Raw genomic sequence first — 22,858 nt, 5'->3', positions numbered from 1 at the left:
GAGAGAAGCGAATCCATTCAAGTCTCATTGAAAAACAGAAATGTGGTTGACAGTGGAATCGAATCACAGCAAAGTCACAACCAAAACTATACCAGCTGGCATGCTAGATGCTTACCTGAAGATGTTCTCCCTGGAAATGTTTCAATCAACTACTGAAATGCTGTATACTCCATGCACTAACCCTTTCAACTCTGCCAACCACAGCCTCTATGCAGCGAGTACACCTGTCGATGCTGCTTACTCCCATTACCCATGCAGGATGCCAGCAGCCCTCCACTCCAGCCATGTATCCTGTGTATAACTACCACTCACAGTCACAAGACACCCATCAATGTATCTGGCGTGATGCTCTGCCCACTGAAGGTCATGAAATGTACCCGTTATGAAAACGAACAGTCTCACCCCAGGCGAGCAAGATCCAGTTCACACTCAGGCAGCCCCGGCGTGTACACTATGATATCTCATCTGACAGTGAGGACGAATACGCTAGAGGATCCCCACACTACGACCAGGTCAGTTTGATGGTTAGAGCTCATGGAAAGAGGTATATATTCTTTAAGACAGCGGGGCACAGAAATGTGCTGCCTTGGCGCTATTACGACACCATTCACCCAGACGTTAAACTTCCAACTCCAGTTATCGACTGCACTCTCAGCAGGGCATTGGTCTTTGGAGAAGTTCACCTGCCCATTCAGGTTGGCACCCGCAGACGTGGCATAGAGAACACCGATGCCATCGTCGGTCATCCATTCCTGGAGCAGTCACAGGGAAGCCATGATTTCAGCAGCCTTAGGATTGTGCTGTTTGGTGAACAGGTGCCCTACTTCAGAACAAACGGGAATGTCGTAAGAATAGCACGCACAGCCGAACAAAGTAGGCTTGCTCAACTCCTTAGTGCCTATGGGGACGTCTTCTCTACTGGACCCACTGATCTTGGTCGCACCGGTCTTGTACAGCATGACATTCGGACATTGCCTGGGCCACCTGTGAGGCAGCAGTTCCAGCAAAGTCTTGAAACTGGAGTAGCCTCTCCAAGCTACGGCAGCTGGGCTTCACCAACAGTCATGGTACGCAAAAAGGACCAGACATATCATCAATGTGTGGACTACAGGGCTCTAAATGAGTGTGCTGTTAAGAATTCATATCCACTTCCTCGTATCCAAGACACTCTAGATACCCCGTGGACAGCCAAATGGTTTAACGTGGACTTAGCGTCAGGCTACTGGCAGGTAGAGCTTACTCCCAGGGCCCGTAAAGCAGCCGCTTTCTGCAGCAGGAAGGGCCTCTGAGTGGAATGTGATGCCTTTTGGGCTCTGTAACGCATCAGCGATGTTTCAACTGCTAATGGACCGTGTCCTGTCTGGAATGCAATGGGCGACCTACCTAGTATATCTAGATGACATCATCATCCTGGGAAGGGATGTCACGGAGATGCTCCAATGCCTGGCAGTGTTCTGTCGGCTACGCCAAGCCAACCTGAAATGGTAACGCTTCAAGTGCCGTTTCTTCCACTGACAGGTAACCTACCTTGAACACATCGTTTCCAAACACGGCATCACCACAGAAAATTCTAAAAAGTCCAAAAACGGCCCCAGCCTTCCGGTGTTTCAGAAGTCCGTCAGTTCGTCGTTCTGAACTCGGACTAGCAACAATTTGTCAATGATTTTTGCTGATGGAGCCGTCTGGTCCCAGATGCAGGACGGTGAGGAACATGTACTAGCGTATGGGAGCCGGCGGCTGTCCTCCACCGAGCAAAACTATTGTACTACACGGAGGGAACTACTGGCAGTAGTGGAGCTCACTACACACCTCCGTCAATACCTGCTCAGAAGACTCTTCATTGTGCACATTTACCACAGCAGCCTTTGGTGGCTCATAAGGATGAAGGAACCAGAAGGTCAACTAGCAAGGTGGCTCAAGAAGCATAACTTCAAGGTCATACAATACATCGTCCAGGACGCCGCCATGAAAATGCTGACGTCCTGTCCAAGAGGCCCTGCCGCCAGACTTGCCCCTGCACTATACAGGACCCTACCCAGAACAATGACTGTTTCAGGCACCCGGAAGTGCAGTATGACCTTGGCCTCAGCATAGCTGATTATGTTCTGGAAGCTACTTTATGGACCTCCGCCCAGTGAGGGTAGGAGAAGACCCCATCCTACAGCCTGCACTCTCTGGAGCTGCCTTCGACGAGGAGTCGGGACATTGAAGAGGACACGTTGGACGTGGAAAATATTTGCCTCACCGACACAAGTGACTCTGTTCTCTTCCATGGATGGACTACTGAGAAATTATGTCAAGCTAGATAGCGGACTCCAACATGGGCCCCGTCAAGAGATGGCTCGAGGAAGAACAGGAATACCCATCATCGGGGCATGTCGCCTTTCGGGCCAGAGACTAAGGCATAGAGGAAGAGACTATGTCAAGGACGGCATTCGCTTACGCAGCTTCTACTGTACCGAAGGCGCAGGGTTTTACCCACAGATACTCCTACCTCATGTGTTCCGGACGGACATCGTGAAGCAGATGCACGACAGCCCTGTAGATGGACACTTTGGCGTGGAACGCACACTTGCCCGGCTGCAGACAAGACACTACTGGTACCGAATGAGAGAGGATGTCACACTACAGTGTCGTACATGTACCAGCTGTGCCGCTAAAGCCAGACCTCCAAGGAAGCCCCAAGCACCTATGGGGACTGTCCGCGTGGGAGTACCTATGGAGAAGATTGCCATTGATCTCATAGGCCCCATGAACACTACAAAAACGCTACATATGGGTGGTTCAAGACTTTTTCACAAAGTGGGTGGAAGCTCATACATTCAATTGCACCAATACCAAGTGCACACACTCTGGTAGACAAATACAATCATGCGTTTCACACAAAGAACATTTAGATATATTAGATCATGGTAACTTACTGTATATCCCACACCCATGATAGGCATTTGAAAAACGCTCACGCACACACACTTAACGTATCCCTGCAAGCAAACACGCATACACACACACACGGGTCATGACGATGGAGTTCAGAAAGGAGACATGCTCAATGTCCCGTTAGCAGACAGAGAACAGTCTGTTAATGCTGGCCCTGCTCAACACACACACGTTTTGTTCTTCAAACCTCGTGGGGTTTGAAATCCTATTTTCCATAACCCCTAAACCTAACCTTAACCAAAACCTAATCACTTACCCTAACCCTGATTGTAACCATAAACACCTGAGCTTAAAATAGCATTTGTCCTCATGGGGATGTGGGTAATGTCCCCACGAGGGATAATTTTCCTTGTTTTACTATCCTTGTGGGGACTTTGGGGGATTTTAGGTCACCACAAGGATAGAAGAACCAACACATACACACACTTATTTACTCATTCAATAGGAAAGGAAAAGAGTGAGAGAGTCTGACAGAGAGAAAGAATGACAGAGTGAGAATAACAGAGAGAGAGAGAGCCTGTTCATTTGTTCTTGGAAACAAACTGCTGTTAAATTATTTATTTGTTCCCTTGCATTAAGTAAATTCGCTCATTAAAAAACATCAGCGAACAAATCAGCATGACCCAGAGTGGGATGAAGTAGGTTGCCAGCGACAGGCTCACTCCACTCCCACCACATGCTGGGGAGAGCTCTCTCTGTCTCTCTCTAATGGGTAAGTGGCTATACAAGTACATCCAAACAGACGTTATACACACACTTGCATGAGAAATAACACACATTAGCTCATATCCACTAACTATCGGACACACGCACACACATATGCACGCGAACACACACCACACACTGCAGTTCTGCAGAACTGGCTAAGCTCCCTCAATAGGTGGAAAACAGCACAACATTGCAGTATAGCGGTGGCAAACAGAAAACAATGCACCCTTTCACTACCCTAATTCTCTCGGGTGTTTGTGCCTTTTGTGTGCATGTATGTGCTTCCATACTGTATGTGTGTGAGCCTGTGTGTGTGTGTGTGTGTTTGTTGGTGGATGTTTGCATACATCATGTGAATGTGTGTTGTGCTGCAAGTGTTAGTTTGTGTGTGCACATTTCCGTGTGTGTGTGTGCGCGCAGATTTGTATGTATGTATACACCACAACCTTGATAGTGAAACTCATACAACAGTTCACCGAGAAACTCACACCAAGATCCAAATCAATGCTAACATCGGCGCCTGTATCTCATCACTCACAGAGTGGTAAATAAACAATGGTCGGTACAGCCGAGACAGAGACAGGCTAGATTAGCGGCGGCCATATTTTATGCTGACGCCCCTTGAGCGTGTAAGCAAGACTGTTGCCCTCAGAGCAGGAGAGACGAGGATATAGGAACTCTTTCGTTAAAAAAACAACGTGTTTATTTACTTAGAGCAGTGAGCAACATGACGGGCCGTTAAAAAAAGTTTCACTGGCTTGATAATGGCTTACATTTCCGAGGTATTTTGTTTTGCTGGGTTTCAACGTGTTTTACATTTAGAGGGTTGGGCTTGTGGGGAGGTCACCTGAGCTGCCTAGCTCAGAACTGTGAAGGGCCCACCTGGGTGATGCGTGGTACCCTTTTTGTACCAGAATGCACTCCAAACATTGGCAGCTTGCCACAGTTGGTTGGGAACATTGGGTTCTTTTGGTAGCTCCGGGGGCATTTCTAATGCTGACTATGCACTGATTTCAGATCACACTGTCAACTCCCATCATAACCTGAACAGTTCTTTTCCACCCTTAACAACTGATTTATGATCAATTTGCCCTACCCACAGCCCTACCCATCTTAATTACGAACATAACAACACAACTGGCCCCATACCAGTTCTTAACACAAAACCACAGTCACCATAACCCGGAGGGGATGCTGGTGCCTGAACAAATCATGACCGTTCACACCCAAAACACTGCCGGAATGATATCCATTCAGATGCCAGAATGACCACAAGTATAAACATAAATAGAGAGCAAATAGACAACACTCCCTACCGAGTTTCAAACTGCCTCTGGAAGCAACGTAATGGTTTCGGGGCTTGCCCCCTTCGTTTCATTGATTCTAGCCGATTCTGTGCTTCCAACTTTGTGGCAACAGTTTGTGGAAGGTTCTTTCCTGACAGTGCACAAAGCGAGGTCCATACAGAACTTGTTTGTCGATCGGTGTGGAAGAACTTGACTGGCCTCCACAGAGCCCTGACCTCAAACCCATCGAACACATTTGGAATGTGAATTACTAATGCACTTGTGGCTGAATGGAAGCAAATCCCTGCAGCAAAGTTCCAACATCAAGTGGAAAGCTGTTATGGGGGTACCAACTCCATATTAATGCCCGTGATTTTGGAATGAGATGTTCAACACGTAGTGTATGTTGCTGGAATGGAGCAACTCATTGTGTCAAATGTTTTGAGGTCTGTATAATGCACGTCAAATAAAGTTGGATTGGATTTGAGTAAAAGCCATACTGCGTTCCATTCCAACGCTATCATCCCCATCTGCCTATACCCGAGAGAACAAAGTATTTCACTCTTTGACCACCAATGCAATTATAATCACAAAGCATTAACGTAAACCATATACCCTTACTTATACTTTGAAATTATGAACATAAATGCTTCATGGACCAGGTCATCTTAGTTGGCAATATTGCCACTTTATACCATGGTTTTCTACCAACAGCCTCAAGTCAAGTCCTGAGAGGAATGTGTACAGAATATGGGTCCTGTTACATTGTAGCTACAGTTGGATTTGATAGGATGTCTTTCAGTGTGACTGACTGTCCTTTTTCAAATACAAAACTCTAGAAGCGGACACTGAAGCTGACCCTGTGTGGGTCAAACCAATAGAGACAAGTTTTTTTTCTTCCCAAAACACAGCTCATGTAGTTCATACAAATGTAGTACATGCAACAGTCAGTGGCAATGGAATGGTATAGCTAAGATGTGTCCATGTCTTCCTGTTGGACTCTCTAACACAAACACAATACCGAATTGTATTATGTAACAGGTCCAGTTATTCAATCAAATCTATTTAGAAAGCCCTTTTTACATCAGCAGGGCTTATACAGAAACCCAGCCTAAAACCCCAAACATTGCAGATGTAGAAGCACGGTGGCGAGGAAAAACGACCTAGAAAAGGCAGGAACGAACCAGGATCTGAGGGGTGGCCAGTCCTCTTCTGGCTGTGCCTGGTGGAGATTAGGGTAAGGAAATGGGGAAACCTAGTCAGTTGTACAACTGAAACTTCTGCATTTAAACTGAATCAGAGAGGTGTGGGGGGTTGCCATAATCAGCGCCCAGGGAACAGTGTGTTGACTGCCTTGCTCAGGGCCAGAACGACTGATTTTTTACCTTGTCAGCTCAGGGATTCGATCCAGCAACCTTTCCGTTACTGGCACAACGCTCTAACCACTAGGCTACCTGTCAATTATACGAGTTCGGTAGATGACCAGTAGGGTCAAATAATAATCACAGTGGTTGTAGAGGGTGCAACAGGTCAGTTGGCTTTTCATAACCGAGGTCGAGACAGCATATTGAGTGTGGGCGTGTTTGCTTGTGGATGTCTCATTCCCCAGACAGAATTGTGCCCAAACACTTGAGTAGGTCTTTTAACAGAAGACTAATGTCAAGAGGTCTCTCTTGACCCTACCGTAATAGTCTTTTGTCTCTAGAACCTCTGGTCTTCATGGCAGAAATGGAGCCTTTGTAAAAGTGAATGCTGTTCCCGATGTAAAAGTGCGAGCAGAATATTTTTTTGTCCTCCAACACTAACTCTCCATCCCACTCTTTCTTTCTCGCCTCAGGTTTGATTACCAAGAGCTGCTCCACAACTCCACCTTTTGCATGGTTCCTCGGGGGCGTCGCCTGGGCTCCTTTCGCTTCCTAGAGTCTCTACAGGTAGGATGCTAAATACGGATCACAACACCCTAGCATGGTCCTAGAAGAATGCCAAATACTGCTCAAAATACACGGGCATGGTCGCAGATATGGGATTTGTTTGTGCCGTCTTGCCAACTCCTATAACTCCTGGGACGAAGCTACGTGCACGAATTCACCTCTGAACAAGATTATGCATTGACGTGTATTGTGTTAGCAGTTGCACTATTAGTATCATAGCCAAATCAAATCAAATTTATTTATATAGCCCTTCGTACATCAGCTGATATCTCAAAGGCTGTACAGAAACCCAGCCTAAAACCCCAAACAGCAAGCAATGCAGGTGTAGAAGCACGGTGGCTAGGAAAAACTCCCTAGAAAAGCCAAAACCTAGGAAGAAACCTAGAGAGGAACCAGGCTATGTGGGGTGGCCAGTCCTCTTCTGGCTGTGCCGGGTAGAGATTATAACAGAACATGGCCAAGATGTTCAAATGTTCATAAATGACCAGCATGGTCGAATAATAATAAGGCAGAACAGTTGAAACTGGAGCAGCAGCACGGCCAGGTGGACTGGGGACAGCAAGGAGTCATCATGTCAAGTAGTCCTGGGGCATGGTCCTAGGGCCGCGGTTCAGCTGAAACTGGAGCAGCAGCACGGCCAGGTGGACTGGGGACAGCAAGGAGTCATCATGTCAGGTAGTCCTGGGGCATGGTCCTAGGGCTCAGGTCCTCCGAGAGAGAGAAGGAGAGAATTAGAGAACGCACACTTAGATTCACACAGGACACCGAATTGGACAGGAGAAGTACTCCAGATATATTAGTATCATAGCCAAATCAAATCAAATCAAATGGGTCCTGTGTGGCTCAGTCGGTAGAGCATGGCGCTTGCAACGCCAAGCGTCGTGGGTTCGATTCCCGCTGGGACCACCCATATGTAAAAGTAGTGGCCCCAGCCGACTTGTAAGTCGCTTTGGACAAAAGCGTCTGCTAAATGGGATATATATATAACAAACTGACCCCAGCCCCCCGACACATAAACTACTGCAGCATAAATACTGGAGGCTGAGACAGGAGGGGTCAGGAGACACTGTGGCCCCACCCGAGGACACCCCCGGACAGGGCCAAACAGGAAGGATATAACCCCACCCACTATGCCAAAGCACAGCCCCCACACCACTGTCATATGAATGTATTTGTTCTACTAATGTGTACAATTTAAGGTTAAGGCGTTAACCATGATGGTGGTGTTGACTGATTGAGGGGGGGGGGGGTATTTGGTAAATATAACATTGAATGGGTTTGTCTTTCATTAAACTCAGCTTCAATAAACCATGTAGTTAAAGAAATAATGATATGGCACAAACTGTGTGGGATTACCACCCATGTGGATGTTTTGGTGATGGAGCTGTGTTCATGGTTTTACCTACCAATGAACCTCCCAGACTCTTGTGTTCCCTGGCCCTCTCTCCCTCTCTTTCCTTCTCTCACCGAGTCTCTCAATGGTCCGGAAGCTTTCATAGGGTTGCCAGCCTGCCACACTGCTGATCTAAGCTGAATGGGCAAATCCACTGAACACAGGGCTTGGCAGGGAAGCTCACTCTCACACAGCTAACTCATTCCTCCTCCGCACTCCCTCCCCCGCTCTCTCTATCTCCTTTGCTTTACCATTCGAGCCAGTCTGAGATTTGTAAGATCTCCTTTTACTTTTCATGCCAGCCCACAAAAGAACGTGCAATTACCAGTGTGGTAGGAAACTTATTGTCTGCGTTCCAACTCTTGGTGCGTGCACGCACACACGCACTGACCCTGATGCTCCTCTCTTCATCTCCCAATGTAAACAACAACACACATATGCCCACATGCTGAGCTGCACTGGGATCTAGACAGGGGAATACTTCTTAGTCAGTCCGCTTCACAGCACCATGTCTCTGGGGAAGTGGCTCAGGCGAGCCCCAGGCTTCACGTCAGCTCTGGAGGCCTCAACATCTGGCTTGACCCTGTTACCTGGAGCGTAGCCTAGCGTATCTTAGCGTCGTCTGCATGACTGCCTTGGTGAGGGCTGGTCTCTGGTGAGGCAACTAGCGGAGCTTCAAACCGCCAGAGGGGGAATCTCAGTCGGCGTCGTCTGATCTATCTGTAGCTGGTTCTGGCTGCTCTCTTGTGATTTAATTAGAAAAGTAAATAAAACCATCAACACCCAGGACCGCAGCTTGGAGAGAGAGGGAGGGAGAGAGATTGAAGGAGGGTGCTGAAAAAAAAGTAGAACATCAAAAACCTGACTGTCAGTAAACAACGGGGATACGGCAACATCAAACTCAGCTTTAAAAAATATGATCTATTATACCCCTCTTCTCTCTCGCTCCATTTCACTCCTCTCGCCATCCTCTCTGTGTAGTGTACTTAATTAGCAGACTAGGGGTCTGTTAAATGTGTCTGTGTGTGAGAGACGTAGCAGAAATGTGATCTCTTTTTCTCTAGGGCCTCAAGGGGCTCCTGGGACAGGCAAGATAGTAGCTGTGACCTCCCCAAGAGAGTGTCACACACACACACGTCATCGATTTCATTATCTGCTCAGACTGCCTTATTGAAGTACCAACTGCTACTATGGTGGTATGTGTCAGAGACGAAGCCTGGAAATCTAGACAACATATTTATATTGAAAAATGGCCCGTCTACCACAAGCAGAGCAGATGACCAATGGTAGCATTACCACTGACCCTGCCCGTTTATGTTCTTGTCACACTGACCCACCCATTTCCCAGGTGATAGATTCTCTTACGCGTACATCTGCTGAGAACAGAGTATTCCGTCTATTCTCTCTCGGTGTCTCTAGGCGGCGTGTATTCCAGTGTTGCTCAGTAATGGTTGGGAGCTGCCCTTCTCTGATGTCATCCAGTGGAACCAGGCTGTCATAGAAGGAGATGAACGATTGCTACTGCAGGTAACACACAAGCGTGCGAGTGTCTCACACGTTCACAACAGGTCTGGAATCAATTGTTTGAACCCAGTTGATACAGGAAATAACCTGACATTCAGCTAACCAATACCACCCCCCCCTATAAGAAATTGAATTTTGAGGGAATAAAGCTGGTGACAGGAGGTTGAATGGGTCCAAGCACATCAGAGAGTCAGGAGACCATTGAGAGGTGAATCTCTCTTTCAGATCAAGAGATGTGAGAGAGGAGGAGGGAGGGCCTTTGCTTCCTCAGGTCCCTATCATTAGAAGAGCTGTTATATGGTAGACTAGGTTCTAGGTGGAGTCAACAGGCTACCTGACTGGCCTTTTAACATCACCGTAGAAGATGCAGAGTTCTAATCAAATCACATTACTTTATCCAAAGTAATCGCCTGGTGTAGGCTTACCGGTTAGGTGAGTCTATTCGGTATGTTTTCTATTTCTTCAGCTAGCCGACACATTCATAGTAGTTTAGGAGAATGAACGGGGTGAATTTGGGCTATTTTCATTTGGTGCCAATGGAGCGACCCTTTGTACTTTCCTCTACTAGAGCGTAGTGTCATCATGTAACTTGCCTGAAATGTTGGTTTCAGGTAAGCCATGTGCTATAAACAGATGTAGGTTAGCTAGGATAGCTGCCGGGCACCTTTCCTGAACCCAAGCTCTCCCTCAGGCAAAACAACACCATTGTTAGGGGATTTGACTCTGGATGGGTTGAGATCATGTAGCTAGTCCCTGACCACTTTCCCAGTCTTCCTCCATAGTAAGGGTTATTGACTGTCAGTGGGTTGAGTCAAGTATAAACTGCTAGAGGCTGTTTAAGTGGTTCAAAAGGTTTACAGCCACAGGTAAAAATTTAACATACTGTAAGAACATTTTATTCTTTTACCAGGCAGTGTAGAGAGCAGTGTCGTTCTATGAAGCACATTTCATTCTGAAGATTCTGATTGTATGCAACGCGATAAAACATCGACCTTGCCTGCTCTGCCCTCTCACCTTTGCTCTCTCAACCCTCCTCTTTCTCAACTTGCACCCTCCCTCGTCTTCCTCTCTCCCCCAGGTCCCGTCTACAGTGCGCGCGGTGGGAAATGAGTGGGTCCTGGCTCTGAGGCAGCGCACTCAGATGCTGTGGGAGGCTTACTTCTCCTCCGTGGACAAGATAGTCCTCACCACACTGGAGGTAGGTGAGGAGTCCTGTTAATTAAGCACAAAACGTGAGAAAATGGACTGAAACAGTACCTGGCCATTGTCCAATGCTTGTTTTTGTTTTCCGTGGCATTTTTTTGTTGTTGCTGCGATTTGCTCTAATGAACACGACCCAGGAACTAAGAGAGAATGGATTGACCTCAGATTCATTTGTATGGGATTGTTTTGGATTGGGTGTATTGTTATACTGGCACCAGCTGGTCAAAGTGAGGAAGTGCATGTTCTTAAGATTGTGTGTTTAAAACCGAAGTAATCACCTCAGGAATACAAACACAAAGTTGGCCAGCCCATATGGACATCGATAATTCATGTTTGAACTAATGGGTACATCAGGGCGTTCTACCCTCAAACTTTCTCACATTGTCATCGCTCTCTCTCAGATAATCAAAGACCGGGTGTTCTCCCACATCTCCAGAAATAAGTACATGTGGAACGCCTTACCAGGAGGCCTGCTCGTCCTGCCAGAGTACTCCACACACTTGGCCCACTTCCCCTTCTACTACCTGAGCTTAGGTAGGGAACCAGACTGGACTGGTCCCGACCTAGTTCAGACCTACCTGACTAGACTGGCTCATCCATATAATTATATCTCACCTATAGGGTCTCCTATAAAACACAAATGTATATTTCATAAAGTTTATAATCATAAGTATACAAAGCAAATCTAATATTTGTCTCCTACAGTAAATGTTACTTTCAAATATGAAACGCTGTACATGGTAGATTGTACTTTAACTAACTTCTCCTCCTCGTTCCTTCCTACAGGGGTCAGTCCAGGTCAAGAGTTCACCGCCATCATCCATGCAGTCTCTCCGTTGGTCTCCCAGTCTCAGCCAATCATGAAGCTGCTTCAGGTGGTCTCCAAGTCCAAATACTGTTCACAGGTGAGTGTGTTGGTGAAAAAGAGGTCATAGGTAGCAAATAGACTGCTCCATATTGCTTCATTAAGCCTATTAACCCTTATGCTTGTGTCTCACTCTATTCCCTCCCCCTCTAGATCATCATCCTGTGGAACAGTGAGAAGCCACCGCCCCACAGGAGTAAATGGCCACCCATGCCTGTCCCCCTCACTGTGACAGACGGTAGGAGGAAGGTGAGTGACAATGACGTCGCCAAATCCCAAGTAAGGCTACAGGAGGGGCAGAATGAAAGTCATTCCTGTCTGCCTCTCTCTGTAAGTCTACCCCCCCCCCACCCCCAAACCACACTGAATCTATGGGAGTAAAATGCTTCCTTTGTCACTGCTTGTCATTCACACATCCGTGACATTGACTCACCCTCTCTCTCCCCATGCCACAGACCTCAATGGAGCAGACAGTGTCCCTGTCATTCCTTCATTATCCCAAATACAAACCAACCACTGCCATACTTTACAAGGAATGGAAATGACCATCTCTCAATTCCCCTCTCTCCAGACGAGCAGTCGTTTCCTCCCCAACGTGGCCATAGAGACAGAGGCAGTACTGAGTCTGGATGAAGATACAGTCCTGCTGACTAGTGAGGTATGACCGTCCATTACAACTATACACTGTGGTAGAAAACACACACACACTTTACCCATGCAACTGTATTCACTCTTCGCGCAGGTGAACTTTGCCTTCTTGGTGTGGAGGAGTTTTCCTGAGCGTATCGTGGGCTACCCCCCTAGGAGTCACTTCTGGGACCCGGTGAAGCATGCGTGGGGGTACACCTCCAAGTGGACTAACGAATACTCCATCGTTCTGACGGGAGCAGCCTTCTACCACAGGTACTGTAACCATAGATTCCATAGAACGGACCTCCCCATTCAAATGAACCAGTCAATTTGCCAGCCCTTTCTATGGATTCTGTTTCTATGACTACCATCGTGTACAGCTGATCTGACACACAACAGAAAAACATAGTAAACCAACGAAGACCATTAAACAGATGGTCTATGAGCTGTGGCTACTACTTGAAGCCCTTACATTTTGCCCTTAGAATGTATTACCAGGCTTAATGTACAGTTCAATATCCCAACCAACAACTATTTCCTTGCCATTTTAGTGATCACTTTGTTATCTCTGACCCTTCCATTACCTCTCCATCAGGTACTATCACTACCTGTTCTCCCACTACCTGCCCCCCTCACTGCGGGCGCTGGTGGACCGCACTTCCAACTGTGAGGACATCCTCATGAACTTCCTGGTTTCCTCCATCACCCACCTGCCACCAATCAAAGTGGCCCAGAGGAAGCAGTACAAGGAGCTGCCCAGCCCACAGGTGAGGCAACACCCATCGATGGTGAATTTGACCAATGAGCTGCCCAGCATACAGGTGAGGCCACTCCCATCAGCTGGATGTCTGACCAATGAGTTATTTATTGCTGTAGTTGTGATACTGTATATAAAGCGTAACATTTGTCCAAAAAAAGTTACATTACATTTTTCTCAAATCAACCAATACCAGAATGACTTGATAGACCGCTTATTAACTAGGGTTAGACCTGTTGAGAGTTCAACCTGTTATAAGATGTATTTTTACACAACAATAAATCATTAAATCCCTCGCCACAGATAGTCGGTTATTGCTGCATAACAATAACTTGCTCCGGTTTATTTTTGTAAAGATGAGATTATCCCAGACCGTATGTCACAGTGGCGGTTATCTTGTCCGACTCAGACTGGAGATAACAACCCTATTTGTAGCAGACGTGAAATCAACTAGCCATCGTATTTGTAGCAGTTCCCTAGTTTTCTGACAGGCAATACACTACAACATCCTTATCAGCCTATAACGAAGATTGAGAAATTGACACCAGTAATAGTCTACATTAGTGTACATTCCCACAATTCCATTTGTACATCCCGTCTGTACGTTAATGTTATGTACGACGACCTGGGTTTCTAACTCACCCTCTTCTCTCTCCACATCTTTCATCCTCCCAGGGTACGAAGATGAGCACTCCGTGGGCCAACCCAGAGCACTTTACCCAGAGACAGGAGTGTGTGAACAGCTTTGCCAGATGGTTCGGCTACATGCCCCTGGTCCACTCCCAGTTCCGCCTGGACCCCTTGCTCTTCAAGGACCAGGTGTCTGTCCTGCGCAAGAAGTACAAGGACCTGGAACGTGCATGACAGGGACCGAGACAGAAACACTGTGTGGAGGCCTGGTCTGGTAGTTAAATGTAGACAGAGCCTGGTGATAAAAGGAGGGAGGGGCCTAAAGCTAAGAGAGACTCCGCCTCCAGGGGTCTGAGACAACAGGCTATTGGAGGAGTAAACATATGGACGAAGCCTTATGTCCTCGGTGAATGAACACTTGAAGATGCCACTCACTCCCATTGCTGTTTGAATGGAGTGGAACTTCATATCAAAGGAAGGCGCCAAGTGGACAGTTAATGGTGCAGTGCACTCCAGCTGGTGTATTTCTACAGTATACCAGCAAGTTGAGAATGTCGCACAGCGATTGGTTCATTTCACGTAACTATAAGACCAATAAAAACAGTGCAAACGGCAGATTTCAGAACATGTAGACTTCTGACATCACAGAGCATCACTTCAACTGCATTCACCAGACCCTTAAAAGTATCCAAGGCAAAGCAGACATTTCTCACAGCGTATTTATTTTGTAGAAAAAGACTCAGTAACCTATTGCTTGTGCTTTCTCCGAGATCATGCGCAGTGTACAAAAATAGATTCACACATCCTCAGCAGTCGGCATGCAAGGTTCTTAACCCTTAAGGTAAGCAGGGGGGTGTTGCCCAGCACTCAGGAAGCTAACCTCAAGAATAATGCTAAAACACACAAACACCTGAGATAAATAGCTGCCAGTGGCGATGAGATCCTATTGTCTTCAACTCAGCTTACAGGTGACAGTCACTAGTTGGGACAAAGCTAGAGCAGTCTTTTGTGCACTGAGTAAAATTCACAACACTGAATTCAAGTTTATTTAGCTGGTCCTGAGTCAGTGCTTACCACTCAAAAAAAGGCAGGAAATTCACCTGAGGCTTGGCAAGTCTGAACTCATAATATCAGAGTTAAAAAAAAGAAAAAAAGATACTGACAGTACAAAACATTTGTAGTAAACTCAGTTCATTCAATGTCTCTGAAAGCACCATACTGTAAAGGTAGATCACCAAAAGCTTCTAGCAGTCTGTCTCACACAAGTACAACAATGGTTGGAGGTACTAGGGCCAAGAGTTTTCTGGGTCAGGAAAAACCCATGGCCCCTAGTTGGAGGGCATTGTGAAGTGCAGTGAGGGAGAGTTCATCTGTGATATCATTTCCTGAGTGTCAGCATTGCGTTGACGTCCCATAACAGGTTCCTCATCTGGTCCATCAGAATCTTCATCTCCTGGTTTTTCTGCCTCATCTTCTGTGAGAGGGACCATGACACACCGAACCCAATCAGATTCAAGGAAATGTAACATCTCTGTACTAACTATTCGTTGTCATCCAACAAACGATATTGAATCAGTGACATACAGACGAAGTGTACACGTCACAAACCTCCAGCACTTCCTGTCTCTCCTGGCTTACAGCCGGACTGCAGGGCTCCACTCTCACAGGGGCCATCTCCTCCCTTACATATGGCACCAGCTGGAAAGACAGTGTGTGATACACTAAGTTCATCACATCATTGGCACACATAAACCAACTACAGGACAATATACTGTCAAAGGTGACAAAGTACAGACAGAAAAACAAGTAGAGCTTGTGTATAGCCAGAAAGACAAACACTAGAGGGCCGACCCGAATCGTACTGTGCTGGCTCAGATATTTTATTTTTCACATGATCCATACCAGCATAGTTCCAGCAACTATGGTGAATGCATAACCAAGCCAGCCAGCCCAGTACTGCTTGGATAGACTCAGTAGAGCGAAAGGTCAATGGAATATATATATATTTTTTTTTTTACATCGATTTAGTTGAGCCCTACCTCTGAAGGTTCTTCCTGCAGGTCAGAGGTCATCTCAACACAGCGCTCGTAGAGAAGGCGGAGCTTGCGAAAAAGCAGGGCCAGCTGACGGAGGTGCTCCTGGAGTTTCCCGAAACGGTCCTGATACACAGCCTGGCTCTGGGTTACCCCGTTAGGCAACTGATAGATGGGGAAAGAGGGAGGACAACCACAGAATTACACTAAATAGTGTGTATCTTTTTGAACGGCAGTGTGTGTAGGTATGTTGGTAATACATACACACTCAAAAGTTTGGAGTCACTTACGTTACCATGTTTTTGAAAGAAAAGCACTGTGCCCATTAAAATAACATAAAGTTAGTCAGTAATACAATGTAGATATTGATAATGTTGTAAATTACTTTTGTTGCTGGAAATGGCTGATATTTAATGGAATATCTACATAGGCGTACAGAGGCCCATTATCAGCAACCAACACTCCTGTGTTCCAATGGCATATTGCATTAGCCAATCCAAGTTTATCATTTTAAAAAGGCTAAATGATCATTAGAAAACCCATTTTCAATTATGTTAGCATAGCTGAAAACGGTTGTCCTGATTAAAGAAGCAATAAAACTTCTTTAGACTAGTTGAGTATCTGGAGTATCGGCATTTGTGGGTTCGATTACAGGCTCACAACAGTCAGAACCGAATAACTGTCTTTTGAAACTCGTCAGGCTATTCCATGTGAGAAATTGCCAAGAAACTGAAGATCTTGACCAACGCTGTATACTACTCCCTTCACAGAACAGCGCAAACTGACTAACCAGAATAGAAAGAGGAGTGAGAGGCCCCGGTGCACAACTGAGCAAGAGGGCAAGTATTAGAGTGTCTAGTTTGAGAAGCAGAAGCCTCAAGTCCTCAACTGGCAGCTTCATTAAATAGTACCCACAATGCTGGCCTTCTAGGCAGAGTTGCAAAGAAAAAGCCATATCTCAGACTGGCCAATAAAAAGAAAAGATTAAGATGAGCAAAAGAACACATACACTGGACAGAGGAAAAGTTATGGACAGACAAATCTAAGTTTGAGGTGTTCAGATCAAAGAACATTAGTGAGATGCAGGAAAAATAAAAAGATGCTGGAGGAGTGCTTGACGCCATCTGTCAAGCATGGTGGAGGCAATGTGATGGTCTGGGGGTGCTTTGGTGGTGGTAAAGTGGGAGATTTGTACAGGGTAAAGGGGATCTTGATGGCTATCACTCCACTTTGCAACGACATGCCCTGTGGATGGCACTTAATTGGAGCCAATTTCCTCCTACAACAGAACAATGACCCAAAGCATAGCTCCAACCTATGCAAGAACTATTTAGGGAAAACCGTATGGTACGTAAGAAGTGCCCATCAAGCCAATCTCAACAAATTGACAACTAGAATGCCAAAGGTCTGCAAGGCTGTAATTGCTGCAAATGGAGGATTCTTTGACGAAGGCAAAGTTTGAAGGACACAATTATTATTTCAATTAAAAATCATTATAACCTTGTCAACGTCTTGACTATATTTCCTATTAATTTTTCAACTGATTTCATGTATGTTTTCATGGAAAACCAGGACATTTCTAAGTGACCCCAAACTTTTGAATGGTAGTGTGTGTGAAAATATCTTTTTGAACACACCTATACATTCAAGGGTTTCTTTATTTGTATTATTTTCTACATTGTAAAATAATAGTTAAGACATCAAAACTATGAAATAACACAGAATCATGTACTAACCAAGAAAGTTAAAACAAATACATATTTTATATTGTTCAAAGTAGCCACCCTTTGCCTTGACAGCTTTGCACACTCTTGGCATTCTGTAAACCAGTTTCACCTGGAATGCTTTTCCGACAGTCTTGAAGGGCCTTTATGCTGAGCATTGTTGGCTGCTTTTCCTTCACTCTGCGGTCCAACTCATCCCAAACCATCTCAATTGGTTTGAGGTTGGGTGATTGTGGATGCCAGGTCATCTGATGCAGCACTCCATCACTCTCCTTCTTGGTCAAATAGCCCTTACACAGCCTGGAGGTGTGTTGGGTCATTGTCCTGTTGAAAAACAAATGACAGTCCCACTTAGCGCAAACCAGAATGCTGTCAAAACCATGCTGGTTAAGTGTGCATTGAATTCTAAATAAATGAGTGTCAGCAGCAAAGCAGCCCCCACACCATCCCACCACCTCCTCCATGCTTCACGGTGGGAACAACACATGCGGAGATCATCCGTTCACCTTCTCTGCGTCTCACAAAGACATGGCAGTTGGAACAAAAAGTCTCATTTGGACTCAGACCAAAGGACAGATTTCCACCGGTCCAATTTCCATTGCTCGTGTTTCTTGGCCCAAGCAAGTCTCTTATTATTGGTGTCCTTTAGTAGTGGTTTCTTTGCAGCAATTCGACCATGAAGGCCTGATTCACAGTCTCCTCTGAACAGTTGATGTTAAGATGTGTCTGTTCCTTGAACTCTGAAGCATTTATTTGAGCTGCAATTTCTGAGGCTGGTAATTCTAAGGAACTTATTCTCTGCAGCAGAGGTAACTTGGTCTTCCTTTCCTGTGGTGGTCCTCATGAGAGCCAGTTCCATCGTAGCGCTTGGTTTTATCGACTGCATTTGAAGAAACTTTCAAAGTTCTTGAAATGTTCCACATTGACTGACCTTCATGTCTTAAAGTAATGACTGTCGTTTTGCATTGTTTTCTGAGCTGTTCTTGCTATAATATGGACATGGTATTTTACCAAATAGGGCTATCTTCTGTATACCACCCCTACCTTGTCACAACACAACTGATTGGCCCAAACGCATTAAGAACAAAATAAATTCCACAAATGTACTTTTAACAAGGAAATTACAACACGTGTAATTGAAATGCATTCCAGGTAACTACCTCATGAAGCTGGTTGAGAGAATGCCAAGTGTGTGCAAAACTGTCATCAAGGCAAAGGATGGCTACTTTGAAGAATCTCAAATATAAAGTATATTTTTGGGGTTAATACATGATTTCATAGTTTAGATGTCTTCACTATTATTCTACAATGTAGAAAATAGTAAAAATAAAGAAAAACCCTTGAATGAGTAGGTGTGTCCAAACTTTTGACTGGTACTGCATTATTTATTTTTATATATAACAGTATTATTTTGAATCTCTATGGGGGGGGGGACACGATGAGACTGCACATTCTTTAACTAACCTTAATTTCATCAGGTGAAATATTTCTCCCCAAACCCCCATAACAGCAGACATTTAAATGAGACACGGATTTGAAAACATATGATGTGAAAGCATAATGTATAAAATTAATGTGTCGAACCTTTGGGAAACACTGGCATTACCTGTGTGGCTCTTGTGATCTGGAAGATCTCCATGGTGCGTGTGACGATGTCCTGGACGGTCTCCTGGCCGATTCGACAGAGGAACACAGGGGAGATCTCTCTCAGGGCTCCCTGAGGGAGCATGGCAGGCTGGCTGGGGCCTAAGCCTGGGGGCAGGTGGGACTGCTGCTGCTGGGAGAGCATACCAGCCAGACCAGGCCCCTTTTGAGGTAAGGGTGTAGCCATATGGGACCTAGGGAGGGGAAGAGGGACTCAAAGTGGAGGAAGGGAATGGGGAGGGGGGGGTCAAAGGGTGAGAGGGGGTGTGGTACAATGGAGTTCACAGGTAAGCAAGCACTCATTTGTAAATTTGCACAAGAAGCTTTTATCAAATATAAAAATCAAAAGGATACTGATTTACTCAAAAGATTTGTTAAACCAAGCTAAAGATATTTGGGGGAGGCATTAACCCGTGTGGCTCAGTTGGTAGAGCATGACACTTGCAATGCCAAGGTTGTGGGTTTGATTCCCACGGGGGACCAGTACAAAACGTATAAAACTGTGGGCTCTGGATAAGAGTGGTCTGCTATATGACTACAGGTGTTCACACTTGGTCTCTTTCAGACAGTTCGCTTAATTTTTGTGCAGTGTTGGAACTCGGCCTCTCAAGAGCCACAAAAGCTAACCGAACTCAGACCACCTCTCGAGATGGTCTCAGTTTGGTTTGCTTTTGCAGCTCTTTTGAGGGGTCAGAGTTCCGTTCCCTTTCCCGTTTTAGGGCAATTAGAACACAAAGCTCCCCAGGTTCACTTGTCCTTACTCCCACACCAGGCTACAGCAACACCGTTTCCCCTGCCATAGCCCTTCACATTGGTGCCACAAAAGAAAGAAAATTATGATGAGCAGTAGAGGTCGACCGAATAAATCGGAATGGCCGATTAATTAGGGCCAATTTCAAGTTTTCATAACAATAGGAAACCTGTATTTTGGGGCGCCGATTTCCCAATTTAAAAAAAAAATATATACCCTTATTTAACTAGGCAAGTCAGTTAAGAACACACTCTTATTTTCAATGACGGCCTAGGAACGGTGGGTTAACTGCCTCGTTCAGGGGCAGAACGACAGATATCCACCTTGTCAGTTCGGGAGATCCAATCTTGCAAACTTACAGTTGACTAGTCCAACGCAATAACGACCTGCCTCTCTCTCGTTGCACTCCACATGGAGACCGCCTCTTACGCGAATGCAGTAAGCCAAGGTAAGTTGCTAGCTAGCAATAAACTTATCTTATAAAAAACAATCAATCATAATCACTAGTTATCATCAACCATGTGTAGTTATTACTAGATATGATCTAGTGTCCTGCATTGCATATAATCTGACTGAGCATACAAGTATCTAAGTATCTGACTGAGCGGTGGTAGGCAGAAGCAGGCGTGTAAAAATTCATTCAAAAAGCACTTTCGTGCGTTTTGCCAGCAGCTCTTCGTTGTGCGTCAAGCATTGCGCTGTTTATGACTTCAAGCCTATCAACTCCCGAGATGAGGCTGGTGTAACTGAAGTGAAATGGCTAGCTAGTTAGCGTGCGCTAATAACGTTTCAAACGTCACTCGCTCTGAGCCTTCTAGTAGTTGTTCCCCTCGCTCTGCATGGGTAACGCTGCTTCGATGGTGGCTGTTGTCGTTGTGTTGCTGGCTCGAGCAATACTAAAGTGCCTATAAGAACATCTAATATTCAAAGGTTAATGAAATGCAAATGGTAGAGGGAAAAAGTCCTATAATTCCTATAATAACTACAACCTAAAACTTCTTACCTGTGAATATTGAAGACTCATGTTAAAAGGAACCACCAGCTTTCATATGTTCTCATGTTCTGAGCAAGGAACTTAAACGTTAGCTTACATAGGCCATATTGCACTTTTACTTTCTTCTCCAACACTGTGTTTTTGCATTATTTAAACATGTTTCATTTTTTACTTGAGGCTAAATTGATTTTATTGATGTATTATATTAAGTTAAAATAAGTGTTAATTCAATATTGTTGTAATTGTCATTATTACAAATAAAAAATAAATGTAAACAAATTGGCCAATTAAATCGGTATCAGCCTTTTGGGTCCTCCAATAATCGGTATCGGTATTGAAAAATCATAAATCGGTCGACCTCTAATGAGCAGTATTGCAGAAAAAACATGATTAGTAATTGTCAAGGAAGCACAGAAATTCTAAAATGCAATGAGTTTTCAGTTCAGATTATTTGTTTGCAATAACAGAGCTAAAACAGAGCTAAAAATGGATTTTGTACCCTTAAAGGGATGGTAGCCTACATTGGGTGTACAATTTTCAATTACAGCATTATGTAATCTGTTAACAATAATATTTTCAAGTTAAAAGTATCTTCTGATTACAATTATTATGACTAATCTTTTAAGCAAATGCAATCCATTAGCTTTCAAAATGTAAGTAGGTATATCTAGCTGTCCAATAACACATTCTGATGGAATAGCCTGTCCTGCACTTTGTAAAAACCCAGTGTATTGAGTGAATGTTGGGAAAAGATCTTGGTTCCTTTCTAAACAGAGCAATGTGAATGCAAAGATAACTCGGATCACAAAAAAGGTCAAGTGAACTGGCAAGAGAGTTGAGTCCTCATTTAAAAAGGCAAGGCCAGCTTGAATACAAAGAAACAGCTCTTTAGCTTTTCGTTTGTTTTTACCACAGAGTTCTCTATGGAGGACTATGTCAATGTAATTAACAGCACCCTTGTTATGCTAGCTACTAATTTGCTAGCCCAATAATGGACTAAATGAGCTTAATGTTACTCATTATGGTCCAAGGACCTTGCATGTTCTGTTTAAAGGAGAATTGGCTCTGGAAGCCAAAACAGCCAAATACTTCCATCTACACGTGAATCGATTCTCAATTGCGGTACTGTTTCTAGAAACATACATCCCTGTACTTTCAAATCACATCAAAAATAAATCTCACACATTCAAAACACACCGTTTTAACCTTTTTTTGGACGATAGGCTCGGAGAGAGGGGGGGCGCGTGCCTGCCGATTGGCTACAATTGCACACTATAGAGAACCGAAGACGAAGGAGTTCAACGACTCTTCTGTGTAATGGGATTGAGTCTCGACCAAGGGCTACTAAGCTAACATTAGCTAGTTATTCAAGAAATAGAAACGAGTGTAAATTAATTGTATACCAAAGAGAATCATGAAAGGTCTAGACTTGGATAGCGTCGACTCCCGCCTAGCTAAATTAAACAAGCGGCGTGATTATGTTAGCCACAGCTAGCTATTTAACGTGTTCGCTTGCTAAAGGATTAATTAAATACTGTGAGGCATGCTAGTGAAATGTAAAAAATACATCAACTTACGGTGTAAAATGGTGTCCTTACAATTGTCAGCTGTGACTTATCGTAGCTGTGTGTCTGTTTTATTTGTAAATGTGTTATCCCGACGACTCAACAGCCTCTTTCAAAGAAGACAACCGCGTTAGCTTGTCAAACACGTCACTTCCGGCTTCTATGGGACTGTAGTTGTACATTTATCCACTAGGGGATAGTACAAGCATAGAGAGCAATGATGGGAGGCACAGTCCATATCTTGAATTTAAGGCATACCATAATAAATCACAATTCCCGA

At 44.9% G+C, this 22,858-nt stretch overlaps 2 protein-coding genes across 5 annotated transcripts in view; one reads left to right on the top strand and one right to left on the bottom strand.

Annotated features, from left to right (window-relative positions):
• The window catches only part of LOC135552315 (exostosin-1c-like), an 84,978-nt gene extending 65,760 nt beyond the window's left edge, over positions 1-19,218 (top strand). For 2 of the 3 annotated variants that reach the window (XM_064983869.1, XM_064983867.1), the window contains exons 3-12: positions 6,772-6,865; positions 9,678-9,785; positions 10,861-10,980; positions 11,387-11,519; positions 11,772-11,890; positions 12,004-12,099; positions 12,422-12,508; positions 12,593-12,753; positions 13,076-13,301; positions 13,913-19,218. In XM_064983869.1, coding sequence (XP_064839941.1) covers positions 6,772-6,865; positions 9,678-9,785; positions 10,861-10,980; positions 11,387-11,519; positions 11,772-11,890; positions 12,004-12,099; positions 12,422-12,508; positions 12,593-12,753; positions 13,076-13,301; positions 13,913-14,101 — 1,333 coding nt within the window. In that variant the 3' untranslated portion in view covers positions 14,102-19,218. The remainder of the gene's footprint in view (positions 1-6,771; positions 6,866-9,677; positions 9,786-10,860; positions 10,981-11,386; positions 11,520-11,771; positions 11,891-12,003; positions 12,100-12,421; positions 12,509-12,592; positions 12,754-13,075; positions 13,302-13,912) is intronic. The other variant, XM_064983870.1, reaches the window with a different exon arrangement.
• The window catches only part of LOC135552317 (mediator of RNA polymerase II transcription subunit 30-like), a 39,717-nt gene continuing 31,427 nt past the window's right edge, over positions 14,569-22,858 (bottom strand). Inside the window, exons 1-5 of one of the 2 annotated variants that reach the window (XM_064983873.1) lie at positions 22,591-22,741; positions 19,231-19,462; positions 15,907-16,065; positions 15,476-15,565; positions 14,569-15,341 (exon numbers count right to left, since the gene is read on the bottom strand). In XM_064983873.1, coding sequence (XP_064839945.1) covers positions 15,246-15,341; positions 15,476-15,565; positions 15,907-16,065; positions 19,231-19,455 — 570 coding nt within the window. In that variant the 5' untranslated portion in view covers positions 19,456-19,462; positions 22,591-22,741 and the 3' untranslated portion in view covers positions 14,569-15,245. Of the gene's footprint in view, positions 15,342-15,475; positions 15,566-15,906; positions 16,066-19,230; positions 19,463-22,590; positions 22,742-22,858 lie in introns of those variants that run through there. The other variant, XM_064983874.1, reaches the window with a different exon arrangement.

Source organism: Oncorhynchus masou, chromosome 13, assembly GCF_036934945.1.
Source record: "Oncorhynchus masou masou isolate Uvic2021 chromosome 13, UVic_Omas_1.1, whole genome shotgun sequence".
NCBI lineage: Eukaryota > Metazoa > Chordata > Actinopteri > Salmoniformes > Salmonidae > Oncorhynchus > Oncorhynchus masou.
Note: the sequence above shows the minus strand (reverse complement) of the source record. Positions and strands in the feature narration are given on the sequence as shown.